The sequence below is a fragment of the Monodelphis domestica genome, chromosome 3 (assembly GCF_027887165.1).
Source record: "Monodelphis domestica isolate mMonDom1 chromosome 3, mMonDom1.pri, whole genome shotgun sequence".
Taxonomy (NCBI): Eukaryota; Metazoa; Chordata; class Mammalia; order Didelphimorphia; family Didelphidae; genus Monodelphis; species Monodelphis domestica.
The window spans coordinates 69668348-69694455 of NC_077229.1; the positions used below are offsets into that span (position 1 = coordinate 69668348).

General features: G+C 38.7%; 1 protein-coding gene across 1 annotated transcript; it reads right to left on the minus strand.

Annotated features, from left to right (window-relative positions):
* Positions 1-530: 530 nt before the first annotated feature.
* LOC103101762 (mucin-16-like) lies at positions 531-22050 on the minus strand. Its single transcript, XM_007489413.3, has 6 exons — positions 21650-22050; positions 20005-20121; positions 14793-14831; positions 2006-2133; positions 1810-1877; positions 531-708 (listed from the first exon to the last, which is right to left on the minus strand). Exons 1-6 carry the CDS (start codon positions 21693-21695, stop codon positions 531-533), a joined length of 576 nt encoding a protein of 191 aa, XP_007489475.2. The 5' UTR covers positions 21696-22050.
* Between the last annotated feature and the right edge of the window lie 4058 nt (positions 22051-26108).

Here is a 26108-nt window from a genome sequence, read left to right on the forward strand (position 1 = left end):
AAGAGAAAAGAAAGGGAGAAAAGATAGAAGAAATATATAAAGTTGACAGAGAGAGAGAGAGAGAGAGAGAGAGAGAGAGAGAGAGAGAGAGAGAGAGAGAGAGAGAGAGAGAGAGAGAGAGAGGGAGAGAGAGAGAAGGAGAGAGAGGGAAGGAAAGATAGAGGTGGGAGAGGGAGGAAGAGAGTTTGAGTAGGGTATCTCTTTGTGGGCAAAGGGTTAAAGGAGTAATGGAGAGGAGTTGGTTTGGGGCCCATAGGGGGGAAATGGTGATTCAGCATTCAAGAAGGGATTCATGGCATACTTCATTGTTGAAGGAGTCTAAAAACAATCAAGTCTCTTCTGATCTTGAGAAGTGAGCTCCCCATGTCTTCATAGTTTGTCACCACTTTGAGGGCCAGGGCTCCCAGGAGTGAGAGAGAAACCATGAAAACAAAGGAGACCCAAAAGGAAAGAAGAATTTGGGGCAGGTGAGTTGTTTTCTGGAAAGGGAACCACCCAGAGAAAGAGAGGCATATATCCCAAAAGTCAAGCTATTTACCATTCACAATGAGGCTCTCATTGTCTATAACCAGGTGTTTTAGCTTTCTTGTACAGAGCTGTTCAGTCAGCTCCCAGTAAACCACCTTTTTGTCCAGGACATGGTTGGAGGAGTCCTTCTTGAAACTGCAGACTATATCCACTCCGGTTGCTATCCTGTTCCTCAGAGACCTGGAAATTAATGGTTCAGACAAGTGGTTTCAAACAGTACTTCCTAGGAGTCACATGAGCTATATTAAGGGTAGTTCCAAACTGATTTTAATGTGCTAGCTTATTAATTTAAAAAGTTATATATGTATGTATGTATGCATGTATGTATATGTTTTTCTGAGCCAAAATGCAGGCAATAGGGACCGTGATGATGTATAATTTAGTGGCTTCAGAAATTTCCTTTTGAGTTGGACACCACTGGTTTAGTTTCTGAAATTAGTTATTCAGAGAACACTCTTGAGAGAAGTGGCTGACTTGGAATAAAGGTTTAGAGATGATTGTAGATTTAAAGTTGAAAAGGACATGGGAAGCCATCAAATATAGCCCTCTCAGTTTATAGAGGAAAGAAATGGAGGCTAAGGCAGATTATGTGACTTGCATAGCATCACACATCTGGTAAGTGAGAGAAAATTTGAACTTGTTCTTTCTGATTCCACACTTAGCACTTTATCCACAACAAGGAAATTGGCAGCGCTCTGTAACATCACTCATTTGTATGTTTACAAGTGTCTGTGGGGTCCAATTATTTTCAGTATTTCTTTAGAGTAGTGGAAAGAACAATGAATTTAAAATCAAAGATCAAGTGTTCAAATTCTGACTATTTTTGACCTGGGGAAAGTTATTGGGATCTCCTTGGGTCTTCATTTTTTCATCTGTAAATGAAGAGAATGGTCCAGACAACCTCTACTGTCCCTTCCAGCTTGGTGCCTATATGATTCTAGAGAAAGGTAATGTTGATATGTATTAATCAATCATTTTCTAAGCACTCATTTGGTGCCTCCTATGTTATTCCTTTCATGTGGCGTTATAAAGTGAAAACAGTTGCAAACTTATCTATGGAAAGAGTAATGGGGAAAGGATATTTTTCTACCTGAGAAAGAGTATAAGGAGTGTAAAATATTTTAAAGGCTTCTTGGTTGGAAGATTTTATCCATTACAGCTTGGGAAAGAAGGAATTTCTATTAAGAAGCAGAAGAAGAAACCAGCCTGGGCATCATCTGAGTGAAATGGAAATTGCTGGTCCCTAATATCTGAGCTGATGATGTCTTGAAGGATTCTCACCTCAGTGAAAGGTCACTGCATCCAGAATACTGAGAGCCAATCCTGCTGCTTCCAAACAATACCTTGAGCTGGAAACAAAAGAAGAGAAGGGAACTTCTGTGTGCCTGGCTAGGGCAAGCCTAAATACACAGGGCTAAGGAAGGTAGCATGGGACAGAAGACAGAGGAGGTAGAAGGGAATGGCAGTAGAATCTCACCAAGATTTGCAGGATATGCTCAGCAGCCTTGAATGTTCTGGAGTCCTTTTGATTCATCTTTGTTGTGTAAAACATGTTGGTAATAGTGAAGCTGAGTGTGAAGTTCTTGTAGTAAGAGCTCCATGATACTGTACAAAAGGAAAGGTATCCCATTGGCTGAGCCTTGCAAATGTTATTCAAATGAGAGAAAATGCTTTGTAAATCTTCAAGTTCTATCTAAAAGCTAGTTATTGTGAAGATCATTACAATGATCATCATCATTATTCCAGGTGACACTGTTCAAGTCCTTCTTCAGAGGAAAACTCAGCAAAATGAACCCACTAATGAAATTTTGAGGATCCTTCCAGCCATACACAATTTTTCTAGCAGTGTTAAAATTGTGGACTTGGAGTTAGAAGACTGAGGGAAGCTGACAAATCCTCACTGTCTGACAAAGTCACAGTTTGGGAGATGGGGGCTGGCAAGGCAGCTCCCTGAAAATGAGGCCCCCACTGATCCCTCTCAGTGACTTCACTCTCTCTCCAACTTCCCTCACTACAATGGTCTTGTTAAGATTACTGTCTCCTCCCTAATACAGGAGAAATAATATGAGAGCAAATACCTATAGGATTAACACACATATATCCCATACATAATCCCCCAGATTATTACCCTAAAAGTTTACATTCACAGAATTAAAACCTAAAGATCATTACCCCCCTTCCTTTTCCTCTCCACAGAGTTACATTCACTTCTATTACAAGCCAGGCAATCCAAGAACATCAATAGCCTTCAAGACACACTCCACTGCAGATAGAAACCAAGCAACATTGCCAGGTGCTTTAAAGTAACACAAAAAATTGAACATGTAAATTGAAGGAAACCCCAAATGTGGTCTGTCTCAAATTAACCTTCTAATCATGTACCTAGCTACAAAATGTTTTGTTATCCATCTCCTAAGTAATTGTGATTGATTGTGGAAGCTGAACAAAAGTAACAATGATTATCCTTAGGTCAGGGAGAACTAACATCTAGGATCACCCTGTTCTGATGTCATTCATCTATAGCAACAATGTTTCATTGAGTATTTACTTAAGCTTGGCATTTGCTGTTAAGTTCCATGGAAAAATATGTATAAAATGGATTGTGTGCCAAAGAAGTATGTAATCACTAACCTATATAATAAACAAGCCTCCATGCTATAGCAGAATGCTATGTGACTCCTGGGCATGTGCGACTGAGCACATAGCGTGTCTCATCTCTATTACTCAACTGATTCATTACACAAAGAAGGAGTAACACCTCACCCTCTGAAAGACCGCTGGACGTATCTCAAAATAAGACCTAGATTCAAATTGTGGCCCTGCCATGTGCTATGTTTTTGCCTTAGTTTCCTCACAAGTAAAATGAGGAGGTTAATCCATTTTCAAGGTTAAGAACTGATTACTTAAAAAAATTGCTGAAAATACTGAAAATTAGTTTTGCAGAAACTAGGGATGAACCAATATTCTTGCATCACATAACAAAATACCTTCCAAATGGGTACATGACTTAGATACAAAAGGTGATATAAAACAAATGAGAGTAATGGGGAAAATTTCAACTTACATATTAATGGACGGGGAGAGTTCATGATCACATGAGGGATAAATAGGACAGAAAGATAAAATGGACAATGTTGCTTACATGAAATTAAGTTGCTTTCCCCTCAAAACAAAACCAATGTAGTAAAATTAGAAGGGAATCAGGTATTTGAGGAGAAAAAGTCTGTGCACTTGGCTTTTATTTTTATAAATTTGGATTAGAAATGAGACCCTGATCAGAAGAATTTGAAGCAAATCCAAGTTGATTGAAGATATAGAGATCTCTCGTCTGATCTCTATCAAATTACCCTTTAAAATCCTGATAAAATGCCTTACAATGAATTCTGGAGCAGTATTATAACACACACAAAAAAGATGACTGATTTTCCAGCACAAAACAACTTAGAAAAGCTAGCAGGACAGATGGAATGGACTATGGTAGAGGTGGAAGTGGAACACATTTTGCACCAGGGCAGGCCCACCAAGCCAGCAGGCCTTGACCACAACTGAAGTAACAGGAAAGACTTCTGGAGCATTAAGTCCCAGATAATAAATGGGGGGGGGGTCAGAAAATTGCTTAGAAGATTACATGCGTCCCTTTACTCACTCTTACGGCAATTCTTGTTACATTGCTCATATTCAGATCCCAGTCTGTGGGAGAGATTCTCTGGGTGGAGAAGGGCTAGCAGAGACCAGTGCTTGTAGCCACAGGAGAGCAGCAGACTCTCCCTGGTCACAGTTCCAAGGGAGGAAAGAGTGCTTAGGGTACTCACAAAGCAGAATATAGACCAGAAGGGTACTAAACAAACCATTGCTTTCATGATACTGTAAACCTCAAATTTCCTTAGACTTATAAATGTTGGAAATTTCACCATTGGGATATTTCATACTTGGAAAATTTCTTACTGATAGTCTATTGGAATGGGAACCCCATTGGCATGGGAGGTTCCTCCTCTTCCCTTCTTAAGATTACTTTAGGACAGAAACCCTTTGCTGAACAATGGAAAGGACTTTGACCTATGCTTAAGCATAGAACAGGAATTTCTTTGAGTCTTGATTGATTTTAGAATTGATACAATGGAGATACTTGGAATAAATCTCCACCCTATTCAGTCCTAATAGGATTGAGTAAGGGCTGCAGCCTAGATCAAAATTTAATTATTCCAATCTCTACCATACTCAAGTTAACAGGATTTAGAAAGGGCTGTAGCAAAGGAGTAAAGATTTAATCATTTGAAAATATGACCTTCAACAGACATGTGCAAAAGCCAGAAACCTCTGGGCGGTCCTGGGTTAAGCGAGAGCCTCCATTGACAGGGAAATTGATGAAGAGTGATTGGTAGATGGGAGAACTGAGGGGAGGAACTTGGATGGTTTCCTTAAAGATAGGGGGGCTGAAGACTCCAGGGAGGTTAAGGTTTGGTCGGTGTGTTTCCTGGGCTCTGAGAAGGCTTGCTCTGAAGGAAGCTGAAGGTGGGGGCCTCTGAGACTGTTTCTCCATTTTGGACACGTGAGTAATAGGGACTGATCTCTTTTCTTTGCCCCAGCTATCTAAGGGCTTGGGCCTTTTGGCCCAGCCTAAACAGAAGGGGTATTTAAGTCCTATTCCCTTCTCTCCCTTTTTCTCTCTCTCTATCTCTAATTCCTTTCTTACTCCTATTGTAATTAAACTCCAAAAAAGGCTGACGGCTGACTTGAGTTTTTTATTTAGGAATTACATAGCTGATTCCTTGGCGACCTTAAATTAATATATATCAGTCTTTCAAAGTGATTCCCTTGTCACAATACCAAATGTGAAGGGCTGAAAGCAGATTGATCCCCAGAGTTAACTCTGAGGGCAGCTGTACAAAGAACCTAAAACTTGGAGCAGTACTCAACTCTACCACAGGTACAGATTCAATTTTAACTGTCATTTTAAAAATGGAAAGGAAAGAGCTGGAAATGAGCAAAAAGATGAAAAAGAAATTCAACACAGAGAGCTATTTTGGTGACAAAGAAAACCAAAACAGAAAAGTAGAAGACTACAAAAATCAATGCCATTGCATGCAAAATTTCCAATAAAAATAAGGATTTCCAATAAAAATAAGGATCAAGCCAAAAAACAAATTAATGGAAGAAGCTCAAAAAGAGCTTTAATGATCCATTAGGAGAGGTAGAAGAAAATTCAGGAGAAGTGATGACAGTGATACAGGAAATTCATGTAAAAAGTCAACACCTTATAAAAGGAGGCACAAACAATATTGAAGAAATGAACATCTTTCAAGTCAGAATATATGAAGTGGTAAAAGACATTTTATAAAAATTCAATGAAGAGATGAACTCTTTCAAAAAGTAGAATTGGCCATATGGAACAAGATACACAAAAATACACTGAAGAAGAATTTCTTGAAAGGCAAAATTAGCACTAGGGGAAAAAAGAGGTATGAAAATTTGCTGAGGAAAACAACTTTAGATAGTAAAATGGGCCAAAGGGAATATGAACTACAAAACCTCACTCAAGAAAATTATCTTTTGTTGTCCATCAATGGGAAAATTGCTGAACAAATTGTGGCATCTGATGGTGATGGTATTGTGTTGAAACAAATTGTTGAACTGAAGGAATTCCATGTGAATCAGAAAGACACCTTCAGAAATTGATGCAGAGAGAAATGAGCAGAAGCAGGAGAACATGGTACACAGAGACTGATTCATTGTGCCATAATCAAATGTAATAGACTTCTCTACTAGTAGCAATACAATGTTCTAGGACAATCTATAGGAACTTATAAGAGAATGCTACCTACATCCAGAGAAAGAGGAGTGATTACAGAAATGCTTAAGAAAAACTTATGATTGATCAAATGGTCTGATTGACAAAATGATTGAGGATTTTGACTTTTGCACTTTATTTTTTTTTCGTTGAAATGAAAAAAAATTCATTTAATTAATTAATTTAGAAGATTTTCCCATGGTTACATGGTTCATGTTCTTTCCCTCCCCTCCTCCTCCCCCATAGCCAACACACAATACCATTGGGTTTTACTTGTGTCATTGATTTATCAAGGAAAGATAAGGACTGCAAAATGATTCTAAGTCACACGATATATTGATGAAGACCTGTTTCCGAATTTTAATTGCACTATGGTGATTGTTTGGAGTCTACATCCCCAGTCATATCCCCAATGACCCATGTGATCAAGCAGATGTTTTTCTTCTGTGTTTCTATTCCCACAGTTCCTCCTCTGAATGTGTATAGCTATCTTTCCCAAAAGTTCCTCAGAATTGTCTTGGATCATTGCATTATTGCAAATAGAGAAGTCCATTGCATTCAATTGTACCACAGTGTATCAGTCTCTCTGTATAATGTTCTCCTGGTTCTGCTCCTTTCACTCTGCATTAGTTCCTGGAGGTTGTTCAGGTCACATGGAATCCTTCCAGTTCATAATTCTTTATAGCACAATAGTATTCCATCAACAACAGATACCACAATTTCTTAAACCATTCCCCATTTGAAGGGCACACCTTTCATTTTCCAGTTTTTTGCCACCACAATGAGCACAGCTATAATTATTTTTGTACAAGTTTTTTCCCTTTGATATCTTTGGGGTAGTATAAATGCAAGGGTGATATGGCTGGATCAAAGGGAAGACAGTCTTTTAAAACCCTTTGGGCATAGTTCCAAATTGCCATCCAAAATGGTTGGATCAATTCACAACTCTACCAGTAATGTATTAATGTCCCAATTTTACCACATCCCCTCCAACATTTGTTATTTTCCTTTGCTAATGTTAGCTAATCTGCTACGTGTGAGGTGATACCTCAGACTTGTTTTGATTTGCATTTCTCTTATTATGAGAGATTTAGAACATTTGTTCATGTGCTTATTGACAGTTTTGATTTCTTTATCTGAAAATTGTCTATTCATGTCCCTTCCCTTGCCCATTTATCAATTGCAGAATGGCTTGATTTTTTGTACAATTGATTTAGCTCTTTATATATTTGAGTAATTAGACTTTTGTCAGTGGTTTCTTATAAAAAATTTTCCCACTTTTTGCTTCCCATCTAATTTTGGTTGCATTGGTTTGTTTGAACAAACCCTTTTTAATTTAATGTAATCAAAGTTATTTATTTTACATTTTGTGATTTTTGATTGGTCTTAAATTATTTCCTTTCCCAAAGACTGGCAAGTATACTATTCTGTGTTCAACTAATTTATTTATATTTTCCTTCTTTATATTCAAGTCATTCACCCATTCTGTGTTTATCTTGGTGTGGGGTGTGAGACACTGATCTAAACCTAATCTCTCCCATACTGTTTTCCCATTTTCCCAGCAGGTTTTGTCAAATAGTGCATTTTTGTTCCAAAAGCTGGGACCTTTGAGTTCATCATAGACTGTCTTCCTGAGGTCACTTACCCCAAGCCTATTCCACTGATCCTCTCCTTCTGTCTGTTAGCCAGTACCATATTGTTTTCATGACCATTGCTTTATAGTATAAGTTTAAGATCTGGTACTGCTAGGCAACCTTCCTTCACATTTTTTTTCATTATTTCCCTTGATATTCTTGATCTTTTGTTCTTCCAAATGAACTTTGTCATAGTTTTTTCCTAATTCAGTAAAAAGGTTTCTTGGTAGTGTGATAGGTATGGCACTAAATAAGTAAATTAATTTGGGTAGAATGATAATTTTTATTGTTTGCTAATCCTACCCATAAGCAATTAATATTTTTCCAATTTTTTAGATCTAGTTTTAGTTTGGTGGAAAGTATTTTGTAGTTGTGTTTGTATAATTCCTCTCTTTATCTTTGCAAATAGATTCCTAAGTATTTTATATTGTCTAGGGTGATTTTAAATGGAATTTCTCTTTCTATCATCTGCTGCCTGGGTGTGTTGGAAATATGTAGATATGCTGATGATTTATGTGGGTTCCTTTTGTATCCTGCAACTTTTCTAAAATTCTTGATTTTTCCATCAGCCTTTTAGTGGATTCTCTAGGATGCTTTAAGTAGACAATCATATCATTTGCAAAGAGTGATAGCTTGTTCTCCCCACTGCCTATTTTAATAAATTTCTTTTTCTTCTTTAATTTCTATAGCTAGTGTTTCTAGTACAATGTTAAATAATAGAGGTTATAAAGGGCACATCCTTGTTTCACTATTTTTATTATTGGGAATGATTCTAATTTGTCCTCATTGCAAATGATGCTTACTAATGGTTTTGGATATATATATATATATATATATATGTATGTGTGTGTGTGTGTGTGTGTGTGTGTGTACACACACACACACATATATATATATATATATATATATATATATATATATATATATATATACTGTTTATTATTTTTAGGAAAAGTCCTTCTATTCCTATACTTTCTAGTGTTTTCAATAGGAAAAACTGTTGTATTTTGTCAAAAGCTTTTTCTGCATCTATTGAGATAATCATGTTACTTTTGTTGCTTTGCTTGTTGATATGGTCAATTATATGAATAGTTTTCCTAATACTGAAACATCCTTGCATTCCTGGTATAAATCCCACCTGATCATAATGAATAACCCTCATGCCTTGCTAGATTCTTTTTCCCAATATTCTATTTAAGATTTTTGCATCTATATTCATTAGGGTGACTGGTCTGTAGATTTCTTTCTCTGGTTTTAATCTACCTGACTTTGGAAATCAGTCCCATATTTTTGTCATGAAAGGAATTTGGTAGAACTCCTTTTACTTGCTTATTATGTTAAATATTTTCAATAGTACTGGGATTGGTTGTTCTCTGAATGTTTGATAGGATTCATCTGTGAATCCATCTGGTCCTGTGGATTTTTTCTCAGGGAGTTCTTTGATTGCTTGCTTATTCAATTTCTTTTTCTGATATGGGATTATTTAAGCATTCTATGCTTTCTTCTGTTAATCAAGGCAATTTATATTTTTGTAAATATTCATCCATATCACCTAGATTTCCATATATATATTGCCATACATTTGAGCAAAATAGATTTTAGTGATTGCCTTAATTGCCTCTTCATTAGAGGTGTTATCTCCCTGCTCTATCTCTGCACCCAAGGTTCACAAACTTCAGTCTTCTAGAGTCCTAAATGTCTAGCTGCTCTCTGGGGTTAGAAGTCCCTGGTGGTCATAATTAGCTACCAAGGAGCTAGAGTTGTCTCTGATTATGGCTTGCTGGCTGTGACTCTGGCATTTCAATACTAAGTTCTACTGTGGTGTCCCTTCTTTCATCTGAACTTGTTTTTTTGAGGTATTCTATATTGGTTGGTGGTTTGGAGAGTAAAAGTCCTGTTTAGACACAGCCGCCATCTTAACCCAGAAGTCCTGTTTTTGACTTTAAAAAATCACTTTATTAGTAATTGGGAAATAGGTTTTGAACAACAATAAATGTATAATGCAGTGAAATTGCTCTTCAGCTCTGGGAGGTAGGAAGTAGAAGGAGAGGGGAAGAACATGAATCATGCAACAGTGAAAAAATAGTCTTAATTAATTAATTAAAAATAAAAATGGAAAAAATCAGACATTAAAAATGAGAATTACGAAAGTGGAAGATAATGTCTCCATGAGATATCAAGAAATAATCAAAGAAAATCAAAAAATGAAAAAAAAGCATATTTGAAATGTTTCCTTCATTTGAAAAACTCTTATATGGGAAATAAATCTAGAAGAGATAATCTAAGGATTATGGAGTTATGTTAATTTCATGTTAAAAAAAGAGGTTAGGCATTATCTTTAAAGAAATTATCAAGGAAAACTGCTCCAATATTGCAGAATCAGAGGGCAAAAGAGAAATCAAAACAATTCATCAATTACCTCCTGAAAGCAAGTCCAAAAGGACCCTAGGAGAGTATAGCCACATTCCAGAAATCCCAGGTCAAAGAGAAAATACCATCAAACAAGAAGAAACAATTCAAATACCATAGAACCATGATCAGGATAATCAATATTTTTCCAGCTTCTACATTAAAGGATCATAATGGATGGAATGTGAAATTCCAAAGGACAAAGAGCTAGGACTTCAATCAAGGATCACTTAACCAGTAAAAATTAGCATAATGCTTCAGAGGGGGGAAATCGATAGTCCATGAAATAGAGGTCTTTCAAAAATTCTTGATGAAAAGATCAGAAACTAAATGGGAAATGACTCTCAAACACAACATTCAAGAGAAGCCTAAAAGGCTAAACAGGAAAAAGAAATCAAAAGACTTTCAATAAGATTAAACTGCATACAACCATGCATGAGAAGATGATTCTTATAAAATATCTGGTCATTATTAGGGAACTTAGAAGGAACATACATAGACAGATGGCAAGGGTATGGGTTGAATATGATGGGATGTTACAAAATAAAATAGTATAAAATAGAAATATGAGACAAGGGTAATGCATTGGGAGGAAGAAGAAGAGTAAAATAAAAAGGGCTCAATTATTTCACATAAAAGAGACAAGAAAGAGCTTTTTGCAGTGGAGGGGAAGAGAGCAGAGATTGGGAGGGAGGTCTCATTTCATTGGCTCAATGAGAGAAGAATACCCACAATCACTTGTGTATTAAAAATCTATTTACCCTGAATTAAAGAAGGACGTGAAGGGAGTAAGAGAAGGGGTTAAGAGAACTGATAGAAAAAGAGGGCAAATTGGGGAAAGTGGAGGCCAGAACCTAAACAGGAGTAAATAAGATGGATAGTGTTATATTCACTAATCATAATGAAGCAAAAAAAAAAAAGTTTACACAGCTCTCTAATAAGAGACTCATTTCTCAAATACGTAGAGAAATGAGTAGAATATACAAGAATACAAATCTTTCCCAAAATGATAAATGGTCAAAGGAGATGAAGAGGGAATTCTTAAAGTAATTAATGTTCTCTTTAGATATGCAAAATATGCTCTAAACCACTATAATATAGAGTATTGCATATTAAAACAACTCTAAGTTGTCACTCTACAGCTCATCAGAGATTGGCTATTATGAAAGAAAAGGAAAATGACAAAACTTGGAAGGGATATGGAAAAATTGAGACACTAATGCCCTGTAGTGGAACTTGTGAACTTATTCATCCATTCTGAATGCTAGAGGGGATGTGGCAAAGTTGGGACACTAATGCATTGCTGGTGGAGTTATGAATTGATCCAACCATTCTGGAGGGCAATTTGGAACTATGACCAAGGGGCACTAAAAGACTGTCTGCCGTTTGATCACTGCTGGAGTGTGTACCCCAAAGAGATAAAAGGGAAAAATACTTGTACAAGAATATTCATAGCTGGGCTTTTTATTGTGGCAAAAAAAATTGGAAAATGAGGAAATACCCTTCATTTGAGGGAATGACTGAACCAATTGTGGTATCTGTTGCTGATGGAACACTATTGTGTTCAAAGGAATAATGAACTGGAGGAGTTCCATGGGAACTGGAATGACCTCCAGGAATTGATGTAGAGTGAAAAGAGCAGAACCAGGAGAACATTGTACACAGAGACCCATACACTGTGCTACAATCGAATGTAATGGACTTCTCCATTAGTGGCAAAGTAGTGATCCTGAACAACTTGGAGGGATCTACGAGAAAGAACACTATCCACATTCAGAGTAAAATCTGTGGGAATAGAAATACAGAAGAAAAACAACTACTTGATTACATGGGTTGAAGGGATATGATTGGGCATGAAGATTCTAAATGAACATCCTAATGCAAACACCAACAACATGGAAATAGATTTTTATCAAGGACACATGTAATACTCAGTGGAATTGCATGTCGACTATGGGAAGGTTGGGTTGAGGGAAAGCAGGGAAAGAATATGATTCTTGTAACCAAGGAATAATGTTCTAAATTGACTAAATAAATAATTTACAAAAAAAAAGATATTGGCTATTATGGAAGAAAAGGAAAATGTAAAACTTGGAGGGCAAATGGAAAAGTTGAGACACTAATGCCCTTTTGTGGAATTTGTGAAGTTATTTATCCATTCTGGAGAGCAATTTGGACTTATGCCCAAAGGCATAGGCCTAACAGTACATACTCTTTGAGCCAGTAATACCATTATTAGGTTTGTTTACCAAAGAGATTAAAAGGGGGGGAAGCAAGGGGTTATATGTGCAAAAATATTTAAAGCAGCTCTTTAGGGGGATGTGGGGGGGTATATAATTGGCAAGTGAAAGGATATCCATCAATTGGGGAATGACAAAATTTGTAATATATGATTATTATGGAATACTATTGTGATATAAGAAATGAAAAGGAGGAACTCAGAAAAACCTGGAAAGATTTACAGGAATTAAAGCATAGTGTAATAAACAGAACCAGGAGGACATTGAACACAGGGACAGGAATGCAGTACAATGAACAGACCTATGAATAACAGTTTTTTCTCAGGAATATAATGATCCAAAACTATGCCTCAGGACTCGTGATTTTTTTAAATGCCATCTGCTTCCAGGGAAAAAGAATTGATGAATTCTAAGTCCAGAAGAAAGCAAGATTGTTTTCACCTTCTAATTTTTTTATTTCAGTTTCATTTCATAAAAGGTCTAATATGGGAAACTTTTATATGTTTACATATGTTAGATCTACATAATATTTGCTTACCATTTCAAAATGGGTGAGTGGGTGGGGGAATTTGTGACTCAATGATCCTTAAAAATTTTGGAAACTGTTGTTACATATAATAGAAAAATTTAATGTTGAAAAAATCAAAATGATTCTCCAATAATAGTCAAAGTTTATGAATAGGGAGGTCTCAATGAAGAAACTCAAGTAAACAATATCTATGTGAACAAATTACCAAATCACTGATAATTATAGAAATAAAAATTAAAACAATTTTGGTGTTTCACATAAGCCCATACGATTGGAAAAGCTGGAAAAAAGGAAAAGGACCAATATGGGTAATGGAGAAAATGGGCTACTGATACACTGTTGGTAGAGCAGATCTGCCCATTGGACTCAAATTTTAAGAAAGTAAACTAGAACTATGCCATGAAACTATGCATATAGCCTTTGGCTGAAAAATATCATTACTAGGTTTACATCCCAAAGAGTACAAAAAAAAAAGAACCAGATATCCTAAGGAAAAAATACCAAACCTTTTTAATGTGGCAAAGAATGGAAATGAGGGGATACTAAAGAATGGAAGTTGAGGAGATACTCTCATCAGTAAGGGAATGACTGGACAAGTTCTCATGTTCATGAGTGTGATGAAATATTATTTTGCTATAATAAATTATTGAAGAGTAGCAGAGAGCTCCACTTCTAGAGTTATGAGGTCTTGGGTTCAAATCTGGCATGAAATTCTTCCTGGCTGTGTGACTCTTGATAAGTCACTTGACCCCAGTTGCCTAGCTTGTAACATTCTTTCTGCCTTGGAATGGATACTTAGTACCAGTTTTCAGACAGAAAAGCATGGCTTTCTTGAAAATAAATTTTGAGATATTTTCAGAAAAACCTGGGGAGACTTGTGAGCAGCACCAGAAGAACAATGTATACAATAACAACATCGTAAAAATAAATAACTTTAAAAGATTTAAGAATTCTGATCACTACCATGACTAATCAGAATACCAGAGAATCTATGATGAAGCATACGTTTGAACAGATTGGTGTTGGATTCAGGGGGAAGAATAGGATATATATTTTGGAAACAGCTAATGAAATAAATTTTTATAGATTATAGGTATTTCTTATAGTAATAATTTAAGGGGAGGTAGAAAAGACAGCTTTTTACATTGGAAATTTATTATTTAATTTTATCATGAGGAGTAGATTGAACTAGATAGCCTGGAAGTTCACTTCAAGATCTAAGTCTGTGATGTTATGAGTCTAGGACCAGTAGCTAGCTTTCAACTTCATAATTAAATGCAGCAAAATTTACCAGCATTCATCAAAAATGCAAATGGCTGCTTCCTACAGTGAGAGGAACTGAGGATGAAGTCAGAGAGAATGCTAAAGTGATGGTTTTTCTCTGAGGCACTGAGGAAGAAAGATCGTGAATGAAAACTATGGACCAGGTAAGCATGGTATGATTATAGGGAGGGGCTATAAAATACAAGGGAAACTATCTCTGTTTCACATGGTCACAGGGTGACATGTGGGGATTGAAATATGAGAAAGGATCCAGGATTTTCTGGTGACTTTCTCTCTCTTTGGCCCTCCTATCCCAGCTTCTCTTTCCTAAGATGCTATTGGAACAAGATCAGGATTTACAAATTGTATCCTCTGTTTAGTGCCAGGATAAGAATACTCACTGTTTCTGAAGCAAGGGAAGCTCATTTGATGTTTATAACCTGTAGGGAGAGAAAACAGCCATGAGTGGAGAGACTATGGTTAGGAGAGAACAGAAGAAAATAAATCTACCTATGATCCAATAGTTAGGTAGTGCAGAGGACAGAGAACTTAACTTAGTCAGAAAGACCTGAGTTCAAAATTAGCCTCAGACATTTTAGTTCTGGTACTCTGGGCAAGTCACTTGACCCTGACTGCCTCAGGTTCTTCATCATAAAAACGGGGGTTATAAGAGCACCTTCTTCTCCAAAGGTTGTTGCGAGGATGGAATGAGATGTTTGTCAAGCACTTGGCAGAGAGACTGATTCAAAGTAAGCATTATATAGACGTTAGTTATTATTATTAGAGCTGCAAGAGACCTCCTAGATGATTAAATCCAAGTCCAAGAGCTTAGAAAGCTAGGTGTCAGGTTCTAAGAGAGATCACTTCATGGGACACATATCTGAGGTCCAACCTCTGTTTCCTTGGCCTGTTTTCCTGAGCCTTGTGTCTCCTTATCAAACAAATCCACAAATATTCAGTGCTTTAATCTATAGATGCAAAGAGGAAAATGACACTATCCTTGGCCTCAAAGACTGCTTTCCATTGAGGGTGACAGTGTGCACAATACACTAATATGTTTGTGCTGCATAAAAACGAGGGTATGAGATTGCACAGTTAATGGCTGGCCTCTGTGCCTATGTTACCCATAGAATATTGGCTGTCCCATAGTCCTGGCATCAGAGTGGAAGCTGACCTTGAACTAGTTCCCCTGCACTCAAGTACAGGATGAGAAAAGAATAGGGATTCTATGTCCCTCCCCTGTCAGTTTTGGTGACTAATGGAATTTGAGTTATAGATAGTTCCACCCTGGTTCACAGCAGCTGGATTTGAACCTGATTCAGCATAGGCAGGGGTCACTGTGTTTAGCATAGTCCACCTGGACAAAGGGCCCGTCTCTCCAGAGTCGTAGCCTTAAACTCTTTGGGATATCCCCTGGAATTGTACTAGGAGGCAGGACTGAATTCACTTCAGGTGTTGAGCTGAGCAATGAAATTGCTGAGGATAGGTACTGTTTGTCACCTCGACAGTAAAAGTTCTGGCTGTGGCCTCTGTGGGTAAGGGATTAGAGAGATTTTCTCTGATTCTGTATGTTGGCCACCATCAGTTGTGGTTGTCAAGGGATGTTATTTAACAGAGGTGACTAATAGGGATTTTTCTGCAGAAACAGTGGTTAAGGACACCTTGGGGTCTTCAGAAAAAGAATTGGTTAAGGGGTGACTTGTGCTGCTTTCTGACTCAGTGCTTGGAGCTCGAGTGACAGGGCTCATAGGAGAAAGGATTATGTCTGACTTTGCTGCTAAGAGACAGAGTTGTCTGTTTGTTACTAGTGGCAGTTTCAGCAGATCTCATGTTCTTTTGCCATGGGAATAACTGGAAGAGGCTACAGGAGTTGGAGGGAAAAGAGTGTCATGTGCCAAGTAGGACTGAAGTTGTGAGAGACTTGTGACTTCTGAGCCTTAGGGACAGAGCACCCATTCTTCCTTCAGAAAAAGATGGGGAGCTGCTCCTGGTGGAGAGAGCTGGTATTTCACTGGTTAATGTCAAGTTTGAGACAGACTCTGCTATGATCCTATTTCTTGTATAGTAACTGAGATTTAGACTAAAGCGGGGTAAACATCCAGCTCTGGGTTGGACCCTTTCACGGGACTTGCCATGAAGATGGCCAGTCAAGCTCCTCTGAGGGAGACTGTCCAGATGTGAGTGTGCTGAGCTGTGAAACAGTTAAACTACCAGCTCTATGGCCTCCCATCCTTGGGTACTGGGGGAGAAGGAGGAAACACCAGTGAGCTGTCCATTGTCCCTGGTTCTGAATTCAGTCACTGGTGCAACAGAGGGAGTACCCCTCTTAGGAAATGTGGACTCAGGGGGTTCCATTGAAAAAGGTCCAATTGGGCTTATCTGACCTCCAATCATGGCAGTGTTCATCATACTCCTAACAAAGGGTGAAGGGACAGTCCTGGACTAGTTGGTTCCTTTGCTTAGGCTAGGCAAAAAGTGGAGCCCCTTTCTGACTGTGGGGCTGTGGACTACATGCATTCTGAGTGATTCCAGGAGCATCTGTGTTCTCTGAAAAAAATGCTGAACACTGTTTCTACCATCACTTGGTCCTTCTCTAGACAGAGAAGAGCTTGTTTCTCCACCAGCAGATTTTGAGATAAGCCTGACTCTGTTACTGTCTGGGCATCCTGCTTCTCTGGAGTGGTTTACCTTGCAAGGGCCATCCTCAGACTCAGTTTCCTTTACTTTGAAATAAGGCATTAGCACTAGATAAATCCGAGGGGCCCCTTCAAGTTCTAGATATCAGATCCCATGAGGGTAACCAGAATGAAGAAACATCTCAACACCATATCCACTAAGTATCTGTTGAAGGAACTGAATTCAGAGAAGTAATGGCTCAGAGGGAACATGATGGTTGTTTTCTAAGTATTTGAATGATTTTCCTTTGGAAGTGTTTTCTTGGAAACCCTTTTTTGGTTTGTTTCCCAGGGGAAGAACAAAAGCAATAGATGCAAAAGAACAAAGAGAAATTAAGGTTGAGTGTCAGGAAATCACTTTCTACCACTGAGCACTGCCCCCAAATGAGAGGCTGCCCCAGAAAGTAGTGGGTTCTCCTATATGTAAAATCTTACTGAAAAAGTTAGAAATGCTGCACTGGGAATGCTTGTTGCCTAGTCTGGAGGGGGGATTCTGCAGTTATGGGTGGGACTCACTCCAGTCTCTTCCAAGTACCTGCTTTTCATTCCATAATCCTTGGGGACTTGAAAGCTATGGCCAAACCAATTCTCAAGAAGCCCATTCCTCTGAGATTCTAAAGATGAACCAGTGAATTACTGCCACAGAGCAGAAAATGAAACCTCAAGAATGGTAAACCCCCGGCAGAGGAGGGATAGAGGAGTCCTCTAATGCAACATGGACAGTAGACTCAGGAGCTAGAAGTCCATTTGTCTAGGCTGGGACAGACTCTACCCAAAACTCCTGATGGTGGCTTGCTAGGTCCCATAGAAAAACAGGCCATTATCTTTGGCAGTTGGCTACCAGCCTCCAATTCTCATTAGAAATTTACCAATCATAGAAAAGATTCTGAAGGGATATGGTTTATTTTTACCAATATCCTTGTTTCATCCCAAATGAAGTCTAAAGAAGACACAGGTGAGAACAGGGAATGCAATAGATGATCAGGCTTAATTAAGGGCTCCTATCCTGGCCTACTTTGGTTGGTCAAACCCAAAATATTTCTCCCAGGGGAAAGAGGAAGCCCTATATAATTTGCTCGGGAAGAGAGATCAAAAGAAAAATTATTGCCACAAAGGCTTGAAGCCAAATGCCCTTCACAAAGGTATCTTCACTGCAGTCTCTGGAGGTGATTTCACTGGGTTTTCTCCAAAGAGTAGGAAGGAATCACTCTCCAGGAGAGGAAGCAAAGAGGAGGCATCTACTAACCTGTATGGTTAAGGGCATGTTTTTAACACTTACATTCTTCTTCCTTGGAAACAATACATACTATATATACAAAAGAGGGGTAAGGACTAGGCAATGAGGATTAAATGCCTTGTACAGGGTCACACAGTCAGGAAACATCTGAGGCCAGATTAGAACTGAGGTTCTCTGAGTGCTAGAAAGCTGTTTCTAGGTTGCTACAGGACCTCCTGCTGCTCTTTGGTTTAGCATTTGTGTGGTGCACATCACATCAGCTACTCTGTCTGCAGGAAGGAATGAGGGAGGGGTCCAGGGATCTGTCATGATTAACTCATAGTGTGCAAGGTAGCAAATGCATGGTACTCACTTCACAGCCTAAGATTGTATGCATTCTGTTATTAATATGTACTCTGACTCCAGGGAAAGTTACAAAACTGTATCTCAGATTTGGATATCCCAGGACCAATAGGACTATTCAGTTTTCACCAACAAGCAGTGGAACCACACAGACCACTTAGGCAGGCTACCCTCCTGGAGAGTGATCTGAGGGAGACAAGACTGATTTAAGAGACATAACTTGGAAATCCAAGCCCCAAAGTAGCCCAAAATAGGCACCCAGAGAGGAAAAAGCCAAGGGAGAGATTTCACCCAGGAGACAACAGAGTAAAATGGAAGGAGCTCAAGAAATAGAAGGTAGTATATTATACCTGGACTAATTTCCTAACCGAGATACTTACTCCTGCTGTGACTTTGGGCAAAACTGATCTGTAAAAGGGGGCCTTTGAACTAAATAATCTTGATGTTCCCCACAAGACTGATATATTTTCTAACCCTCTGATCTTCTGCAATGTATTATCTCCTGAAGGACATTACAGAGCTAATAATGATGTTTCAATAACACAATATGACAACCACTGTGCTAAAGACTACTATTATTTGATTATTTCATCATATTTGTTCAGAAATTAACCCTGGGAGGTATGTGCTATCCCCATATCATAGATGAGGAAACTGAGGCAGGCAGCAATTAAGGACCACTGATTTGATCAGGGTCATGCAGCTGTAATAAGAGTTTGAGGCTGAATGGAATAGTTTTCCTAACTCCAAGCTCACCATTGCCTAGTATAAATAAATTTGTTTGTGCTCAAACTGATGCCAATAAACAGGTGGTATTCTGGTTGAAGACTCAAGTTATTATCCCAGGGGAAAATATAGAAAAGATATTCAACTTTGATGTAATGGAAAAGAAATGGACATTCAAGGAATAGCAGGTAGATCCAACAGACCAGTTGGAGAAGTAATCATCTATTCCGATGATCAAAAAACCCTTAGTGATGGATGAGCTACGATGTTCAATTCAAATATTAGGAGTCTTACTACAAAGCCTATACAGAGCATATACTGAAGAAGGCTTCTGAGAAAAACAAACTGTAATCTTTTTCCAGTGTACTCTGGTCCCTGTGGTTAAAACTTTTAACAACATTCTTCTTCTATCTATTTCATTCTAACATTTTGAAAAATAAAGAGACTTCAGATCACATATTTTTCCTCCTACTATCTTCAGATATTAAACTGTATCAACCATGTAAGTAATACGAAATGAAGGAAAAGCAGTACAAATAATGGTGAAATGGAAAGCCCTTAAAAGAAGAAGGATGACCTGGGAGGAAAGAATTTCTGTCAAACAGAGAAAGCAAAAAGGAGGCTTTTACTCACCTGAAGGATTGTTGGCAGTTATTGTGGACACCGAGGAGTCATCTGATGGGGCAAGGGCACCATCAGGCAAAGAGGTGTCAAATTTTTTTCTTCCAGAAGCCTGTCTTCTGTTTAAATCTGTGGGAATAGGAAGTCAGTCATAAAGTCAATCAAATAACACTTATTAACATTTATTGACTTGAGTACCCTCATGAGGAAGGCAAAGTACAAAAATTGTTTAGAAAGCTTCAAAATTCAAAATATACTGCCTGTCTCTTCTCTCTCTCCTTTACTTCCTTATATTGGCTCCACAGGTCCCTCTTTCTCAAAGTCAGTCAGATGACTTAAATACATTGCCCAAAATAATGACAGTTAATTTGAGTCAATAGGAAGGGAGGAGTGGAGAAGGAGAAAAGATAAGATAAAAAAAAGTAAGGAGGGAAAGAAGCTATTTTGAGTGCCAAATGACTCCCTTCCAGACAGTCTGAAAGGGAACTGGAGTGAGCATGACAGAATATCCTAAAAACCCTGAAGTCAGGCCCACCAATACAGATTATGAAAGAAGACAGTCAGGAGTGATTCCCATGGACTAACAAGATCCCCAGCAGGAGTTGAGGCTTCCTTGTGAATCCACTGGAGGTGGTGGGAACAAGACCTGTCTGCAAAATGTTCTTACTCCCTCCTGGGCTCCACAGTCCACCTCCTCAAATCCTCTTCCTCTGGATGACTCCCCTTGGCAGACTAGTACATGTCAACTACTGACAAATGTTCACTCTCCTCAAATAGCCTCCTAGACAACCAGCGGGCAAACTGTTGCTTCTCCTACATCTTCTGAGGATAAAAAAGGCCATCTATTTTCAATCAAGAAAAAATAGATATTTAGGAGAAAGCTCCAAAGAGAGAAACTGAGGAAGAAAGAACAAAAATGTTCCCAGAAATGGAAATTCAAGTGCAAATCACCAAGACCCAAGAAGAGCACTGTAAATATCCATGAGATGGAGAACTCTCAGAAAGAAGAAACCAAAACTGGGTCCCATGTACATTTGTCCAGCAGAGGAAGCAGAGATTGACTCTTACAAACCTGAAGTACTAGCACTGGTAATGGGCACCATGGACTCACTGGCTGGAGATATGGCATCTTCATGTCAGGTTAGGTCTGCCAGTGGCAGTGTTGAGACCTAGGCTGTTGCTCATACATTTAAAGAAGGGAAGTCAGTCAATCCCTCATCCAGCACACACTTATTGAGAATTACTGCACACCAGGCAGAGCCCATTTAGATAAGGATGAAAGAAGTCCATACAAAAAAATCTGAGTATCTTTGATCAGTCTATCCCTTTTCTCAACTGCCCCAAGGCACTTACCACAGCCCAATTTTAACTCCTATGTAAAGCCTTTCACCAAAATGAGGAAAGGAAGAGTCATTTGAGGCCCAAGGAAGACAAGACTCCACTGAAGAAGAGTGTGAGAAACTAAATTGACTATTAGAATCCAAAATTTCCCAGGGGAAGCTCTATCAGAAAATGGAATGTCTTCATGTTAAATATATATGGTTTCTTCCTACCTTAAAGCAGAAAGTAATCAACCTCCCTGACTCAAACATGACCCTGATCTTCCCAAGAAGAAAAAGGGTTCATGAAGGACCATGGACTGAACCAAAGACTTTACCTGTTTTTCTCTGTTTCCTATAATGGTGCGTACAATTTGCACCCATCGTTCAGGGGAGAAAATGAATAGAGGTAAGGGTTGATGGGGACCTTAGTCCAAGGTAACCCAACTGAGCTCAGTTAATTCCTTTTATAGGGGCCTTTATTGTGATGTCAGTTTCAACTGTATATTGATTCCATGTTACCATGGAAATGGGAACTTTGTTGATAGAGACTGAGTCAGATGAAAATAGTAAATGTTGGGCTGATGCCTTCCCCTAAAGAAGAGATCCTTTTGTGGAAGGAGTTGAATGGACTAGTTTCAGGATATCTGGTAGTGTTAGGTTCCCACCCTGTGGTTGTGGCTTCACTAGGGGTGCCCATGGGGGGAAAGGAAAAAGAGATCCCTTTTGGGTGGATGTCTGAGGAAGGATCAGAATCTAGCATACCTTTAGACTCGACTGATGTGGAATGATGTGGGAGAAAGTTAGTGTCCACAGACTCTCTTGAAGAAGCTTCAGTAGTTCTGGGGATAGGGTGGTCCTTAAAGAAAAGAAATGATTGTTTGGGGAGCCTCTGGACATTTTTTCCCTGTAGCAAAATTCATAGTGGGAGTTGGTGGATTGAGCAGAGAGCATTGTGAAATATGAGATGGGTAATTTCGAGTACATTAATTTGAAAAGATTTTGTAGAAATAAAATAAATTCTGTCAAGATTAGAAGGAAAGCAGAAAATTGGGTAGACATTTTTATACACTCAAATGTCAAACATAAAGAGATCTTTGCTGTGTGTTTATAAGAAACACAGCCATCCCCAAATTGGTAAATGGCCCAAAGTTATAAATAGACAAGTTTTGGATGGAGAAATCAAAGCCATATATAGTTATATGAAAAAAGTGCTCCAAGTCACTAGTGATTAGAGAAATGCCAACTTCTGAGATATTATTTCATATCCATCAGATTGGCTAAACTGACCAAAGGGCAATTATTGGAGGGGATGTGGAAAAAAAGAACACAAATACACTGTTGGTGGAGCTGTAAATCAGCCAATTCATCCATTGTGAAGTTATTTCTGACCAACACATACAGAGTTATAAAATTGTATAGACTCAGGAATCCCATAATTGTGTCTGTTTTCCAAGAAGATCAGAGGAAAGGGAAAAGAATTCATATATTCTAAGAGATTTATAGTAGTTCACTTTGTGGTGTCAAAGAATTGGCAACTGAAGCGATGCCCATTAATTGGGAATTGGCTATACCAATTGTGGTAAATGAGTATGATTGAACACTTCTATGCTGCAAGTAGTGATGAACTGGCAAATTTCTAAGGAACTGGGAAAGAACTACACAGTGAAATGATTAGAACCAAGAGAACACTATACACAATGACAGAATTAATACTAGAGGAATAAATTGTGAATGTTACCTCCAGTGTGTAAACTGAAATGTGAAAACATTAAAGAATTTCTTTGTATGAACATACTGATTTCCCATATAATACTTTCTGTGATACAGATAGGGTAGGGAAGAGCAGGGATACTTGTGTTCAGAATTTATTAGTTTGATGTGAAGAAAAGTAAGTTAAACATAGCAGAGATTTGTAACTTCATTTACGTGCAATCTTGTTCTTTGTGTATAGATATGTTTGTTTCATTGAGTTTTTTAAACTATTGAAATAAAATTTAAAAAAGAAAAGCAATGGGCAAAATATTGCTTCTCCTACATCTTCCAAAGGAAGAGTCCAAATTCACAATCTCAAAGGAATAGAAATTGGAAAAGACATGTGATACCCAATGTGATACCCACAACGCGTGTGGGCTATGGGAGAGGTGGTGGGAGGGTGGGGAAGAAAAGAAAATGATCTTTGTTTCCAATGAATAGTGTTTGGAAATGACCGAATAAAAATTAAAAAAGAAAAAAAGAAATTAAAAAAAAAGAAATTGGAAAAGGTTTCAAATAGAGAAATCGAGGAAGATAGAATTAAATATTGCAAGAAATAAAATTTCCTAGGGCCCAAGAATTATCCATGAAATCGAGACCTTCCAAAGGAGGAAAGAGAAACCAAGCATTCGTGAAGATTTGTCCAGTACAAGGGGGACAGAAGAGACTTTTCCTAACTTGAAACCCTGACAGTAGTGGTAGGCAGTAGGGCTGATTGGCTGTTAACTTGGTATCTTCAAGTAAGGTTAAGCCTGTAATGGGGGTGCCAGCACCCAAATGCTAATTGATGCTCACAAAAAGGGAATTGCTCATTCCTTCCATCAGTATATATTTTCTGAGTATTTACTGTATGCCAGGCAGGGAGTCCTCTCAGATATGAAGCAGCATAAAAAGACCTATGATCTCCCCAGGTTCATGCATAATCTCTGTGTCTTTGGTTATTTCATCCCTTCCTTAAAGAACCTCCAGAATTACACTCATTACACAGTCCAATTCTACATCACACCAAAGTATTTGACCAGAATGTAAAATTGCAATTTCTGCCCAAAGGCGAGGGTCATTTTAACCCCAAAGACCACAAGGTTACCCTCATGACCAGTGTGGGGAACTAGAGTGCTCAACAGAGGTCAGAGATCTTGAGTGGATGAAAATAGAGGGCCTGAGGGGGAACTATCCAGGAAGGACATGGTTTCCTGTTAAAGACACAGGGATTTTTCAAACCTCAAGACACAAATGAATCAACCTCCCACACCTCAAATCTGACCCTCCAGAAAGGAGGGGGGAGGTCACAAATACTCATGAATAAGACTGAAATGAAAGCATCAAGGCGCAAAGCAGAGATGAGGGAGGGATGCCTGCTTCTGAATGTGGACCCTGAGGGGGAAGAGGCAGATGTCCACTGGGTCTCCTTGTCCATTGAGGATGATGTAAATAACTAATTTCCTTTGTTCTCCTATCTCCCTTGTTCTGCTTTCTTTCCTTTGTTCTGCTCTGAGCCAGTGTGGGTAAAAAATGTTGTTGGGGCCCCAGAGAATGGGGTCATCCCAGGAGAAGAGGTGCTACTCTAGGATGTGGTGTAGTTAAACATAGGAGAAGAGTCTAAGGTGAGGTTGGACAGCAAATGCAGCTTGCCAGAGGTACCTGCCTCTAGGGAATGAACAAAGAAAAGGCTAGCTGCCTCAGTCAAGGTGGTGACCAGGATGAGAATGCTGTTGTCTGATGTCATTAGATACCTGAGCATAAATCTAGATAAACTTGTTCATGAGTCAGTATGTGTGCGGAAGAAAACTTGAGTCTCTTGTCAGGGGAGAACTGAAGGGCAGGCCAGTCCCTGATGGTTGTCCCCTAGCCTTGGGGCCTCTTCCCCAGTAGCTGAGCCAATGAAGTTTGGCAGACTGGTGGGCAGAGGGGCAGTTGACCTGGAATCAATTTCCCATTTGCTCTTCCCTGGGAAGGTGAACACAACACTGACCTGGTGGCGGGCCTAGATATTGAGACATCTGTCCTGAGATTCATGGGGCATAGAGATGTGGTCTTGTGAGAAGATCCACTTTGCTTCTCAGATGTAAACATGGGGAAAATGAAAGAAGAGCTGACCCCCATGCCTGGGGAAAGAGTAGAATCTGACCTGGAATCTCCTATTCTGAGTGTAGGAATTAAATTTTAATGCTTTGACTAAAACATATGAAAATTATAAATAATTTGGTGGTCACCAATTTAAAGTAGTATTGCTCAAAGTTGAAATGACTTTTAATAGCTTTTATTTACAAAAGAGGTTGAGTGAAAGTAAAGAAATACAGAAAAGTAGAGAAGACATTTAGCCTATCTATCTGAATATTACTCCAGGGTTTGACTCAGCCAGGACTTGTTGATCTTTGGTTGGGATAAAACCCTCTCCAGAAGGCAGGAAAGGACAACCAGCCATTCACTCACCCAAATTCCCTCCAAGAAGAGGGTCAATACTAAGAACTGAACAAAATCTCCACTATTGTCCTAATCGTGTTTACTGCTGGTTCTAAGAAGACAGGAGACAGGGAGATCTTATTCTTCCTTCAGAGGATAGATGGTCACATTTTTCCAAAAGTAATGTCACTTCTGAGAGAGCCAAGACAATCCCAAGGCTCCATTAATGCTACAAGGGCAGAACTCAAAAGGGAGAAAAGCTTTGGGGAGGCAGCAGAGGGATTCCTGCTGTTGGAGGAAGGTCAGGTTAGGCAGCATATGGACCTCCTTCTAATTCTTCCCATTCAGTTCCCATCTCAGAATGAGAGCCCAGATCTATATCCACAAGCAGAGAAGGTACTTAGTTTAGGTCAAGTTAGGTAGTGAGAGGTTCCATTCTTTCCTTTGCTCTAGTGGGAAATGAACTCTTTGGGTTTAGAGCTGGAAGGGGTGTTGTGGTTCATCTAGTTAAACTCTCTCATTTGATAGAATAAGAAACTAAGGATCTGAGTAAATAACATTCCCAAGTTCACTTAGGTAGTAACAGAGTCAAGATATGAGTCCATTTCCTCTGATTCTAAATCCAACATTCCTTACACA

Bases quoted from the DNA above. Each gene is read 5' to 3' on its own strand.
- LOC103101762 (XM_007489413.3), bottom strand. From the start codon at position 21,695: ATGGGTGCAAATTGTACGCACCATTATAGGAAACAGAGAAAAACAG. The intron at 2,134-14,792 runs GTGAGTATTCTT...CCTTTTGTACAG, and splicing joins CTTCCCTTGCTTCAGAAACA to TATCATGGAGCTCTTACTAC. The intron at 709-1,809 runs GTGAGAATCCTT...ATTAATTTCCAG, and splicing joins TGCAGTGACCTTTCACTGAG to GTCTCTGAGGAACAGGATAG.